General features: G+C 44.5%; 3 protein-coding genes across 4 annotated transcripts; all 3 read left to right on the forward strand.

Annotated features, from left to right (window-relative positions):
* The first annotated feature begins 928 nt into the window (after positions 1-928).
* LOC120697242 (myb-related protein MYBAS1-like) lies at positions 929-2,836 on the forward strand. The gene is made up of 2 exons (XM_039980401.1): positions 929-1,638; positions 1,805-2,836. The coding sequence occupies exons 1-2, from the start codon at positions 1,410-1,412 to the stop codon at positions 2,464-2,466; spliced, it is 891 nt and encodes a 296-aa protein (XP_039836335.1). The 5' UTR covers positions 929-1,409; the 3' UTR covers positions 2,467-2,836.
* Positions 2,837-5,949: 3,113 nt separating this feature from the next.
* Positions 5,950-10,300, forward strand: LOC120697241 (mitogen-activated protein kinase kinase 1). Its single transcript, XM_039980400.1, has 8 exons — positions 5,950-6,271; positions 6,524-6,611; positions 7,051-7,188; positions 8,120-8,344; positions 8,470-8,652; positions 8,757-8,977; positions 9,778-9,823; positions 9,936-10,300. The coding sequence occupies exons 1-8, from the start codon at positions 6,198-6,200 to the stop codon at positions 10,026-10,028; spliced, it is 1,068 nt and encodes a 355-aa protein (XP_039836334.1). The 5' UTR covers positions 5,950-6,197; the 3' UTR covers positions 10,029-10,300.
* An 839-nt stretch (positions 10,301-11,139) lies between these two features.
* On the forward strand, positions 11,140-12,721 carry LOC120697243 (myb-related protein MYBAS1-like). Of its 2 annotated transcripts, none has more exons than XM_039980402.1 (2): positions 11,140-11,618; positions 11,788-12,721. In XM_039980402.1, the coding sequence occupies exons 1-2, from the start codon at positions 11,435-11,437 to the stop codon at positions 12,471-12,473; spliced, it is 870 nt and encodes a 289-aa protein (XP_039836336.1). In that variant the 5' UTR covers positions 11,140-11,434; the 3' UTR covers positions 12,474-12,721. The 2 variants fall into 2 exon arrangements, with proteins under 2 accessions (XP_039836336.1, XP_039836337.1); XM_039980403.1 differs by having other exon boundaries at positions 11,154-11,560.
* The last annotated feature ends 345 nt before the right edge of the window (positions 12,722-13,066 follow it).

The raw sequence follows: 13,066 nt of genomic DNA on the forward strand, positions 1-13,066 counted from the left end.
CTCTCCGGTAATTGATCACTATATGAACGATATAGGTGACTAATTTTGTGAGATAGCAAGAATTGCATCTTCAACAAAGTCATAACAGTGTATGTAGACGATGACCGAAAAAAAAAGAGGACACGATGAGTATAGTACTGTGGTAGATTGAATATTTTGTTTCTTCAGTTAATGTTGTCAATCCGGGCATCTTGAATATGATGCAAGCATGCATGCGATGCAGCCTGCATTGATCACTGATGCTTGTCATTTGAGAATAAATTCTCTCATTATTTTATTTAGAAAACAAAGCAAAGGATATGCTTAAGAACTGCAACATGGTGTTTAATACAGGTATAGAAAAAACTACATCGATCGTCTAGAAGGCTTGAAGAGAATCATATCTACAAATCATGACACCCTTTTAATTTAGTGAAGAAGCTTTCCTAACAGCAAAAGATTATTTTGCAATTGAGCTAAAATCTATTCAATAGCCAAGTGATTCTGGTAGTCTGTTCTCTGCTAGGTGATCATGGCATTGAGCAGCCTGTGTATGTAGTCTAGAGACAATCCAAAACCATGATATGTATGCAGATAACTTCGGTGCACTATTCAAAAATCTTGATCACTGAAGATCAATCATGCATGAATTAATTGTTCGATGTTAAGAACTTCATGTATGTGCCCTCCAAACCCACAGGTTTTGCATTGGAAACTTCAAAACCGCTGCGGTGAGCGTGTTTTGTTACAGCTACTTGCATTATACGTTGCAGCGTTTTTGTTACAGTTTCCACTGAATATATGTCAAAACATTGTCTGCGACAAATGAAACCAGTAAACTAAAACTCTGCTTACGATATGATTGACTGGCTTGGGCTTGCAAAACTTAATTTAGTGGCGCAACGACAAGAGTGTAAAACCAAGAGGGGCCGGGTGAGGTGACTCCAGAAAGTCCCCGAGTGCTCACACATGATAGGAGCATTTCTGAGTGCGAGTGGCCATCACTGACCTCCTGGCGCACTAGCTAGCTTCTCTGCACTCATCGATCGAGCAGCTCGCTCACCAGATCTGCCATTATACTAGCTAGGCTCCGATCCTCTTCCGTGCCAATGGCAACCAACTCGATCTCTTTTCCCTATATATAATCCGTGTGGCCGGCCAGTACAGGGGGATCTTGGAGTGTACTCATCATACAGCTAGCAGCTAGAATCTAGAGAGTACACAAGTGGAGGCATATATCTATCTGCAGTCTCTTTCTTCTTCCTCTCGATTGATCGAAGCTCGTTGGGACGGCCTTTGTCTCTGTCCGGCGGCCATCAGACTATTAAGGCAAGCCCTCGACGGAGACTACTCGAAGGGGAGGAGAGGAGTTCATCAGGAGACCACACGCCTGCTGGCCTCAGCTGCAGCAGAGAGGACCGGAGGGGGTGATGGATCATCGATCGATGGCGGCAGCCACCATGTCCATGTTTAGCAGGAGCAAGCAGAAGAAGGACGGTGAGCGTAGCAGTAGTATTGGCAATAATCAGCAGGCGGCGGCGGCGGCTGTGCCGCTGGGGATGAGGAAGGGGCCGTGGACAGAGGAGGAAGACGCCCAGCTGGTATGGTTTGTGCGCTTGTTTGGTGAACGCCGGTGGGATTTCTTAGCAAAGGTTTCAGGTTTGCGCGGTGGCGGGTGCATCCCCAAGCATGCATATATATAAATATATATATATGCGTGCTTGGGGATTGATCTAGATGGGCAGTGGCTATCGGTGTTAACCATTTGCTTGCTTCCTCTCCTCCTCCTGCTTCTTCTCTATGCATGCGTGTCGGCGTCCTGCAGGTCTGAGGCGCACCGGCAAGAGCTGCCGCCTCCGGTGGGTCAACTACCTCCACCCGGGCCTCCGCCGCGGCCGCATCACCCCCGACGAGGAGCGCCTCATCCTCGAGCTCCACGCGCAGTACGGCAGCAGGTGGTCGCGCATCGCCAGGAGCCTCCCCGGCCGCACCGACAACGAGATCAAGAACTACTGGAGGACGCGCACCAGGAAGCAGAAGGCGGCGAGCCAGCAGGCGTTGGCGTCGGCGTCGGCGTCGGCGTCCTCGTCGTCGACCGTGACCACTACCGCGTCCTGCTCTGCTGGCTCTCCGAGCAGCGGCAGCGGCCGCCTCACGGCCGCGTCCTCGTCGGCGCTGCGAGAAAGCGGCGGCGGCGACGTCGAGGACGACGCCGAGCTCGATGAGGCGTCCACCACCGCGGCAAGCCAGCATCGTCACCACCAGCAGCAGCAGGAGTCTTCGTACACCATGGACCAGTTCTGGAACGAGATCGCGGCGGCCGACGCGGCGGCGAGCTACATGGTCGACGGGTGGGGAGGCGCGGGCCACCCCGCTGCCGCCGAGCCGCCGGCGCCGTCGTCGCCGGTGTGGGAGTACTGCTCGGATTATTCGCTCTGGAGGATCGACGACGAGGAGTACTACAAGAAGATGCTCGACGCTTCTTGATCGAGCCATAGATGCATATCAGATCATAATCCACCATGCATCTTAGCCTTATATGTTGAATTACTAGTTAGCTTTACTTTCTGTCTTGCTACGATTTCAAAGCTAGGTTCGTCTTTCGTTGCATCTGTTCCTACGTTCTTTGTATACTAGTACTATATATATTTGCATTTGTATACTGTAATTACACATGTACCTTTGCTTGACGCGTGCATGCCATGTACGTCATCAGAAGACAGAGTTCGCCATCTTATGCTGAATGGTCAGGTATTCAGATCAGATCAGAAAACATCTGTAGGGACCTTGCTGTGTTCATGCATGTAAGATTGATGATGGGATTATACTGAGTATATGAGAGCTGTTACATTACTTAGTGAGTACTGTGTTGTCCTGAATCTCCATTTTGATGCTTGTGTATTGCAACCTCTCTGTACTCTCTGCAATTCTGCATAGCTTAACAGATGATGGATGGTGATGTGCTACTGATTTCTTCCTTGTGTGTACTGTAGATCTGAATGAGAAATCATTACGAGAAAAAGTAGCAAGCATGATGTTGCTATGATCAAATTTAAGTGATATATAAGTAGAAATCATGATGTTGTAATTTTTCAGCAACAGCTAATATAGTCAGACAAATCCTCACTTCTTTTCCCTGATTCGCACAACTGACTGTAGTGGCCAGGATAAAAGATGAAAGGCAAATACTGCAGCTGCTTCAATATTGATACGCCACAATTTCCAAAACCTTCCAAACAAATTTAAGAAACCTGCGATTTCTAATTAACAACACAAGGCCCGGACAGCACAGTACGAACGAAAACGCTCGGAACAGCCATAGACGGACGAATAACTAGTCTGCTACTGGGAAAAGTTTAAATTGATTCCGGAATCTAAATTATGCTACGAATCGACCTAAATGAGAGGAGGTAGTTGAAGGGCGCTGCTCTGAAATTCTTCGATCAAGTACCATTAGATCTTTGGACATCATGAATGTAATGCAGAATCTGCATCTCGAAAAATTTTACACATTATTCCAAGATACCAGTTCAACAAACTGACGGAATGCATGCATATGGGAATGGGAATCTACTACTAGCTCGCTGAACCCCATGCCATGGAAACGGAATGACGGAAGGGACAAGGGACGGCTGCATCCAATCAGCAGGCGATGCCATGCGTGCCATTTGTATACGTGCAGGTCCCTGTCTGACTTTTGTGTGCATCATATCCACCTTTCCATCCCTCCAATTGTAGAAGTAGCCTAGCCTCATGCCCTCATCCCAAACAGTAACACTTGACATCAAGCGAGGACGATTAGTGAGTGATTAAGACACCCTATGGGATCACAAAGCCATTATTGCAAAATGCTACACGCACAGGCAAAGCTCTTCCCTCCAAAGAGAACAGAGACTTGCTGCCCATGGATTTCCTTCGCTGGTCGGTAGGGCCCACTTGTCAGCGACATAGAGAAAGGATTTGGTACTTTGCCATTCACCTACACTTTTGTCGTGGCTTTGCGACAGTGACTACATAGAAAAAAAACAATGGTGGATATGTAATGAAGGAAGGTCGTTGCCCACATGTACTTCTTTCTTCCTTTCCAAATTGCTTTGGTCCTAACTCCTAATCCTCATTAACCTAGCATTATCGTTGTGCTTTCTTTTTACACCCACTATGTACTAGTTCGTCATTCATCATAATTATCTTTTAGGATTCTATCACTTGTAAATATAAGAACCACAAACTTTGATCTATGATTAGTATATCTAGCATCATCCTTGGTACAAATTATACAAAACAAACAATGCAAATTTTGTTTTATGCCATAAAAGTCATCACAAAAGATATTACCACTCACAGAAAGAAACCATTGTTTTCAGTTCAAAAACTATGCTACATTTATCTATCATATTTGTCCTTTTCCTTACGTTAATAACTTGGAACTTAACCACAGGTAGCCCTCGTCCATTATAACCTAAGTGATTCGGTCGTTCGGATATGATGTTGGTATCGTTGCTGACAATGAGGATACTACAACTCTCTAGTGAGTGGCTTAGGACATGTGGCTCTTTGTAAGCTAAAGCATATACTTTCTTCTAAATAGAGGCACCTTAGAATACTGTAGATGGGAAGGTATCCAAGAGCGACATAAATTGGGCTTGGGAAGGTTGGTGGTGCAAGGGCGATGGTGATGGGTGGAAGGGGGAAGAGAACGAAAAATAAGAAAGTGAGATAGGATGGTGAAACAGATGGTGGTTTGTGGTTTGTGGTTGAATTGTGGCTTGGTAATTTTCCATGGAGGCGTCTGCAGTGATCATGCATGCACTGGTCTGCTCCTTTGCATTGTTCCCTGCCATAGTCGCGAGGATCTTAATAGTCGGTCGCGATTGTTGTCATAGACAACGACGGTTGAAACTTCCAGGAAAAAACTTTGAATTGGGAGGGCGATCCTCGGGTGAATTGACCGCACCCCAAACCAACACAGGTGAACAAGTAGAGTATACTAGGGTGCGTCAAGAGAACCATGTCGAAGGAACTCGGCAAAATGAATTGTCAATTGGATTCGAGGGCTAATGCAAGTTGAGTCTTCCGTTTGTTTAACCCATCTTTCTCCTCAATTTGCTTTAGTCAATTATCATCGAATGAGTGAAGCATAAGCTCAACCATTTAATTTTTCTAGTATTAGTCAAATCAGCATATTCTTTCTTTATAAAGAAAGCAATTTCATTGTCGAGGAAAGTAAAGAATGCCATTTTAATTATTAAATTCTCTCTCCAATTTTATGATCTTAAAGGTATCCACTGTTATAGGAAGGTATGACATTAATTTGAAGTGGGTGATAAGGAGATGTTTGATGACTGGATTTTGAGATGACAAGTGAAGGTAAGATGGCAACTTCATACAACCAATGCCTCAACATTGCCATCTCGTGGCCCCAAATGACAAGGATATTTGGTGGCCAAGCCAATTGAACCAAGTAAGCATATAGGTGTGAAAATAGAAAGAAAGGTAACTGCCATAACAAACAGCAAGGATGCACAATGAAATGCAATTCTCTTTGAGCAGTAGCAATAATTTTACATTTGCTATAACATAGTGCAATACTGAATATCTGGTTCATGAATAAACCTCGCAGATGAATTACGAACTAGATGGAAAGATAAATGTCTATTATACCAAAGATAAAGCAAATAACGGAGTAGTAATCCCTCCGAACATAATATTTGTGTCTAAAACCGGAGGTAGTATGAGATTTTGGTTTAGATAAAGTTCGGTGGTAAATACCTAAAGTGAGATGTAAACTGAATTTTGTGTGTGAGAAAGAGAGAACAAAACTGTATTTTCAAAAGAGAGAGAGAGAGAACAGAACACACATACTACTACTCAGACTCAAGAGTGTAGTACACATCAGTAACAGTGACCGTTGGATGGAAATTGGATGACGGATGATGCCCTAGACATTAAAAAAAAAGAAAAATCTGAGCACCAACCTTACTCTGACTCCGAGTCTCGAGCCCGTCACCGCCGCCGCCGCTCCAAACATGATAAAAAAAAAACCATATCCCGCCGCCCCACCTGCCGCCGCATCTCCCCTAGCCGTCGGACCCGCTCCCGGTACTCCCGGAATCAACAAGAACTAGTTTTCCCCTTCTTGATCCTCCCTGAGCAGCGAGTCACATCCCCATCTCCCACCAAGAAACCCTAAGACCCCCCTGCTAAGGGGCGAGGAGGCCATGAGGGGGAAGAAGCCGGTGAAGGAGCTAAAGCTCGCCGTTCCGGCGCAGGAGACCCCCGTCGACAAGTTCCTGTCAGTCCCCTTGTTTTCTTAGCCTAAAAATAGCCTCCTTTCGTTCCCCTCATTTCCCCCATTTTTAGTTACTGCTGTTATGGTTTGATTTGCTGGGGTGTGATGACATTTGCAAATCACATGTGGTTCTGGATCATGAATCATTTTTCGTGCTCCCTTCGATTTGATTGGGAGTTCGATGTTTGGTTTTCGGTAGTTATTGCACAACAACTGAACTGATGACTTTGATCGCTGTCGCTGGTGCCATTTTAGGACGGCGAGTGGCACATTCAAGGATGGTGAACTGCGGCTTAATCAAAGAGGCTTGCGGCTTATCTCCGAGGAAAATGGAGATGAAAATGTGAGTCCTGGAAAACTCCTGTGGAATGGACCTCTTAGCGTAGGTCGTAACATTGTTCGTTTGCGTAGAAGCACGTGTGCATATATTCTGAATTCCACGTTTCAATTAAATGCATGGTACTGGTGCGACTCAGATGCCCATGCTGCTTTATGGAGCACAATGGCGCACACTGCAGAGGAACCTTTTGTGTTTGTTAATGTTGAATTCTCATTTCAGGTTAATCGATGAACAAATATTGACTATTACTTGTTCCTAGTTATTAAATGACACTATCAGAAGTTTTTGCAGTTAGTGGGAACATCATGCGTTTTCAGTTTCCCCGAATGATTATCATACTTAGCTTGAGCTCCTTGGATATCTTGTTTCTCTAGTTTGTATTTGTGTTGGTATTTGTTTAGTGATCATTCAGTTTATGAACTTCGATTGCATCTTTCCTCAGCAATCAACAAACCTGAAGGTGGAAGATGTACAGTTATCAATGGATGATCTTGAGATGATCCAAGTCATTGGTAAAGGGAGTGGTGGTGTTGTCCAGCTAGTGCGGCACAAATGGGTGGGGACATTGTATGCCTTGAAGGTAATTTTTAGCACAGTAATTTCTTCTTGTGCATGCCTAGTTTTTTTTAGATAAAGGAAACATCTCTGGCCTTTGCAGCCGCACAAATTTTTACAAAATTCTCAGCACACAAGCTGATAAAATAGAGTGAAGAGTACACAAATGACTTGAAGGAATTAAAAGCAAAGTCTATCATTGCTTCTCCATCCATTCTTGTACATGCCTAGTTGACTAGTCTAGTAGACTATTAGTTTCATTCTCCCATATAGGACCACTTGACTCACTGTTGATATGGGACATGTGCTTTGATCAAATCAAGGCAAAATAGGCACATTTCTTCACAATATAAACTATCCATTCACCTTCTTCTATTATTAAATATAAAATTGACATTGTTGGCAACTTGGCATGCATTGTTTTGTTTCATATTCTCATTTACTATATTTATATTCTTTATGTTTCGTCTTTCTTGGCATGGAAATCATTTTTAGGTGGGATATTGAAATCTATATGATCAAAAAAATCGAACAGATTTCCTGCATGTTATATCTTGTTATGGCAATTAGAATTATATGAATGTAATGATTTGATTGTTTTGTTTAGTGAACTTGATAACGCCATATTGACATGGCAGCATTAATTTAAGTGCGCAAAGATGTACTCTTGTAAATTAAGATGGGAAATGCTAAATGAATGGTAAAGCAGTTACATCTAGATCTAGTACTAGCTTATGTGTACATATGAAATATCTGGAAACACTAATTATCTTATGAATACTGATGGTAATGAATTTGAGTACATCAGGTAGGGCATTAATATCTTATTAATACTGATGGTAATGAATTTGAGTACATCAGGTAGGGCATCTCACCCATATGACATTTCAGATGAACTCCATATGGCATTTATGGGCCACATGTTACATTAACCAGTATTGCAATTACTTCTGCAGGGTATTCAAATGAACATTCAGGAGTCAGTGCGCAAACAAATAGTGCAGGAGCTCAAAATTAATCAAGCAACACAGAGTCCACATATAGTTCTGTGCCATCAATCTTTTTACCACAATGGTGTTATATATCTTGTTCTTGAGTACATGGATCGCGGATCTCTTGCGGACATCATTAAACAAGTGAAGACCATTCTGGAGCCATACCTTGCAGTACTTTGTAAGCAGGTACAAACAAAATCTGCTTAAATTAGATATTTAGAATAAGCTGAAAGTTATGTTATTAGCATTTGTTGGAACTTGAAAACACATTTTCACACAGCTAATATCGAATAGTATTCTGGTTAATTCAGGTCTTGGAGGGTTTATTATATCTTCATCATGAAAGGCATGTGATTCACAGGGACATAAAGCCGTCTAACTTGTTAGTCAACCGTAAAGGTGAAGTAAAGATTACTGATTTTGGGGTCAGTGCAGTGCTAGCAAGTTCAATGGGTCAGCGGGATACATTTGTTGGAACCTACAACTATATGGCGGTATGTTGACTTAGTTCTTTTATGTGATTGCTAGTTTATGTTCATTTGTGACTAGAATGCTTAAAACATCTGGTGACAGTTCTTTACTTTTCTTCCTTATTCAGCCTGAGAGGATTAGTGGGAGCTCTTATGACTACAAGAGTGACATATGGAGTTTGGGACTAGTAATACTTGAGTGTGCCATTGGTCGGTTCCCTTATATACCTTCAGAAGGAGAAGGTTGGTTAAGCTTCTATGAACTTCTTGAAGCAATTGTTGATCAGCCACCACCTTCTGCACCTGCAGATCAGTTCTCTCCGGAATTCTGCTCATTTATCTCCTCTTGGTATGTCAAATTTTCCTTTCTGTAATTTCACATTTTAAAATCCCAGTTAATATCTTCCTGCTTGCTAATGCACTCAGTTAATTTGAAGCAAATGTCCCATTTATCTTAAAATTCACCTTGCAATGTAACTACTGGGAACACACTGCAATTGTCTCATTATTGCATTCTGATCAAAGACGCTGCAAGATTCACCTTCTGACCAATAGCTCAGTGGGTAAAACTCTTACAATAGATTTGTTCGCTTGTTGTTGATAAATATTTTTTAAGACTTGGCTTCAATCTGGAGCTGTAGTCATGGCCTCATGGGATATCAATCAAGGACACATAGGATTCAGTGCTATGGGACGTAATTCGTTACATGTTGGTTTTGTCTTGGCATTTTATATGTCATACTATATATTAAGCACACTATCTTAAAAGGTTTGTTCAACTGTGTTCAAAGTACCCCTTCAGCCCTTGAAACATCAAACTGTACTACTTTAGCTGAAGTGTAAAGTTTGACTCATTGCCATTTCATCTGATATGCATGGCTTTAATGACACTGACTATATTTTTTTTATTACAAAAGATAATAATTGGTAAGAGAATGAGCTATGTCAATATGGACATCTAAATTAATGAACCATCCTGAGGTTGTGATTTGTGGCTGCACCTATCCGAAAAGAACAATAATTTCTTTAATGTGCACTAACCGTGTTCAAATTCTGCTCAACTGCCATCATAAATTTCGTGAAGAGTTTTGTTATGAAATTATGATTTGGTGCTTCATTAGTTTTATATTTTGCTATATTGCTTTGCAGCATACAGAAGGACCCAGCAGAGAGGATGTCTGCTTCAGAACTCTTGGTCAGCATTGCCTTTCTTCGATTTTTATAGTTTTCTGATTGACAATTTGGAATTACTGTTTGCACCATTCATTTGGGTAAGTTGTGCTGAGTTACCATTTCTGTTGTTGCAGAATCACCCTTTCATCAAGAAGTTTGAGGGTAAGGATTTAGACCTGCAGACTCTGGTGGAGAGCCTGGAACCTCCGATGAACATACCCGAGTAGAGAGCCATTAGGATGGATCGACAATCCTTTTGCAATGTATTCAGGGTCACCGTGATGGCCTTTTGACATCCGCACATATTTCTCCTGAACAGCGTGCATCGCGTCCCTAAACGCGAGATGCTGTGTGTATGTTTTTGACCGTGTCAAAAAAAAAACTCCCATGGATCATTGTGGCACCCAAGTTTTCCTTGTGGCAGAGTATTTCTCTTGATAAGGCTGTCCATATATATGTGGCCCGTGATGCATCTTACAAGACTGTTTTCACCCATGCACTGTGAATGTTTCTGGTGACGAATTTAGTGAGTTGCCAATAAGTGCAACTTCTCTTTTGATTTTCTATTGCAAGTATGCATAATTCAAGGCATCAAATGAGGCATCATATGTCTGGGCATTCTAAGCATGACGAGCTTTAATTCGCGTTGATCGCCCAATAATTAGCCGGAGAACATATTCCCTCGTTCTGTTATTATCCCAAAAGGATGCAAGGATATGCTTACGAATTGCAACATGCTGATTAACAAATAGCAAGCATAGCCTGTTTCTATTGCCGTCACTCATATCAGTGATTAGGGAATATGCTCAAAGAATCACATGAACGGCTAATGATAAGCTGGAGCTAGCCGTTATGAGACGACTCATTGGTATTTAAGCGAGTAAGGTTGGCTACCGTCTGATCTTTTCGTTTCACGTCCTGTCAGGGTATTGACACGAAGAAACTTAGTGGGATTTATTATTAGGTCTTTTATTTTACTTGCATGATAAAAAAACCCAAACAGCACTTATCTTGTTCCTAAGAATCTTGTCGCTAAACTTCGACAATCCAGGTGCCATCAATCTCACCAGTTGTTTATACTCAGTCCAGTAAAAAAAATTATAAGCGAAGCACTAGAGCAAGATTAGTGCAGTCAACACACGTTTTAACTTGGGCAAGCATTAATATCTCTTTGAATACTTAAGCTGAACTTTTAAAAATGGTATGTATGGCTAAACTTATTTTCAAAATTATAATCTTATCGTATTTTGTACTAACAGTTTGTCCTGCATTGCCTTGTTGATCACATCACTGCTGTTCAAAACGACACTTAATTGCAAATGTAGGTATTAGGCAAGATATCATGCGGGCGGCACTGATCCAGCCGCTGACCTCACCGCGCACCATTCGGCACTCACCTGCCTGCTCGATCCATCTCTTGCCCATATCCACCACCATGCATTATACTATGCTCATGCTCACTCTCTCTAACCCCAAGTGGACCTGATATAAAGGGGAGGCCAGCTGATCGAGGGGAAGGAATCAAACGAGCTAGCTGCCTATTAATTTCTTCCTCCTCTCGATCGATCAAGCATTCAGGCTCGCTCGATCCCTTTCTGTTTCCTCGACAGCGGGAAGCTGCTAGCTAGTGACCATGTCCATGTTCAGCAGGAACAAGAAGCTGGATGGCCAGCAGAAGATCATCACCAGATGCGGCGGCGCGGCCCCGGCGCCAGCGATGCGGAAGGGCCCCTGGACGGAGGAGGAGGACGCGCAGCTGGTACGGTTCGTCCGCCTGTTCGGCGAACGCCGATGGGATTTCTTAGCAAAGGTGTCAGGTTTGCGCGGTGGCGGGTGCATCGATCCGTCCCCACGCATGCGCCGCTCCGGCATGCGTGAGGGGCCGATCGACCACGGGCAGTGGCGTGCGGTGTTAACCGTTTGCTTTCTCCTCCTGTGTGTCTCTCTCTCCGCATGCGGCGGCTCCCCTCCGTCATCGTGCTGCAGGTCTGAGGCGCACCGGCAAGAGCTGCCGCCTCCGGTGGGTCAACTACCTCCACCCGGACCTCCGCCGCGGCCGCATCACCGCCGACGAGGAGCGCCTCATCGTCCAGCTCCACGCGCAGTGGGGCAGCAGGTGGTCGCGCATCGCCAGGAGCCTCCCCGGCCGCACCGACAACGAGATCAAGAACTTCTGGAGGACGCGCACCAGGAAGAAGGCGCTCCAGGAGAGGCGGCACAACAGCGGCGGCGGCAAGACGTCGGCGTCGGCGTCGCCTCTGTCCTCTGCGACGACGTCCTCCTGCTGCCCCGGCTCTCCGAACAGCGGCGAGGACACGCAGTCCTCGTCGGCGCCGCCGTCCGACGACGATTCAGCGCTCCGTGAAGGCAGCGGCGGCGACGGCGACGACGCCGAGCTCGAGGAGGCGTCGACGGCCGCCGCCGCGGCGAGCCAGCACGAGGAGCCGGCGGAGTACTGCTGCACCATGGACCAGCTGTGGAACGAGATCGCGGCAGCCGACGCAGCGGCGAGCTACGTGCTCGACAGCTGGGGAGCTGGCCATTGTTATTATGGCGCTGCCGCCGAGCCACCGCCGATGCCGTCGTCGCCGGTGTGGGAGTACAGCTCGGATTATTCGCTCTGGAGGATCGATGACGAAGAATACTACAGGGAGATGCTCGACGCCTCCTGATCCGTCCGTGCACACATCCATCCATCTTCTTGTATGCTTTCATGTATATGCTTGGTTGCTGGTAGAGACAGATTGTCTGAATGCTCTGCAACGGGAGTTTTCACATCAGTAATCAGTTGTGTTGTAAGAGAAAAATTAAGAGCGACGATGAGAAAGGTGGATCATGGTGAGAGAACTGTACTTCTAATTGATGGTAGCTGCAGTAGTGTGATTGTCTGAATATATAGCTGCATGCGTTGTCTGAATCACATCTCACAGGGTGCTTTCTTCGTAGCCTGTAATTTCTCGATCGTGTGTAGCACTGCAGCTTAAATAATCGATGGCATGAAAAATCTGCCACTGGCCGGCTTTTCCCCTGTGTATTACAATCTTGTTGCTTAGGTGTGAGTGATCGAATGAGCTGGTGATAAAACAGTCTGAGAGCAAGCAGAAAAAGAAGCTGGCAAGCTGCAATGTTACCGAATTATTAAGCGAGTTGGCTTCTGTGTGCCACACTTGAAGAAGATGAGAGTGAAAAATATGCAATGCAAGGAAAAGAATTACTTGGTTCAATAATACTGATCCACTAAAACTTCACAAAATCTTTTCTCTTG

Source organism: Panicum virgatum, chromosome 3K, assembly GCF_016808335.1.
Source record: "Panicum virgatum strain AP13 chromosome 3K, P.virgatum_v5, whole genome shotgun sequence".
Classification (NCBI taxonomy): Eukaryota; Viridiplantae; Streptophyta; class Magnoliopsida; order Poales; family Poaceae; genus Panicum; species Panicum virgatum.

Excerpts from the sequence above, each read along its gene's own strand:
- LOC120697242 (XM_039980401.1), top strand. The coding sequence starts at position 1,410 with ATGGATCATCGATCGATGGCGGCAGCCACCATGTCCATGTTTAGCAGG. Across the intron at positions 1,639-1,804 it reads TTTCTTAGCAAAGGTTTCAG|GTCTGAGGCGCACCGGCAAG; the intron begins GTTTGCGCGGTG and ends GGCGTCCTGCAG.
- LOC120697241 (XM_039980400.1), top strand. The coding sequence starts at position 6,198 with ATGAGGGGGAAGAAGCCGGTGAAGGAGCTAAAGCTCGCCGTTCCGGCG. Across the intron at positions 8,978-9,777 it reads TGCTCATTTATCTCCTCTTG|CATACAGAAGGACCCAGCAG; the intron begins GTATGTCAAATT and ends ATTGCTTTGCAG. Across the intron at positions 9,824-9,935 it reads TGTCTGCTTCAGAACTCTTG|AATCACCCTTTCATCAAGAA; the intron begins GTCAGCATTGCC and ends CTGTTGTTGCAG.
- LOC120697243 (XM_039980402.1), top strand. The coding sequence starts at position 11,435 with ATGTCCATGTTCAGCAGGAACAAGAAGCTGGATGGCCAGCAGAAGATC. Across the intron at positions 11,619-11,787 it reads TTTCTTAGCAAAGGTGTCAG|GTCTGAGGCGCACCGGCAAG; the intron begins GTTTGCGCGGTG and ends ATCGTGCTGCAG.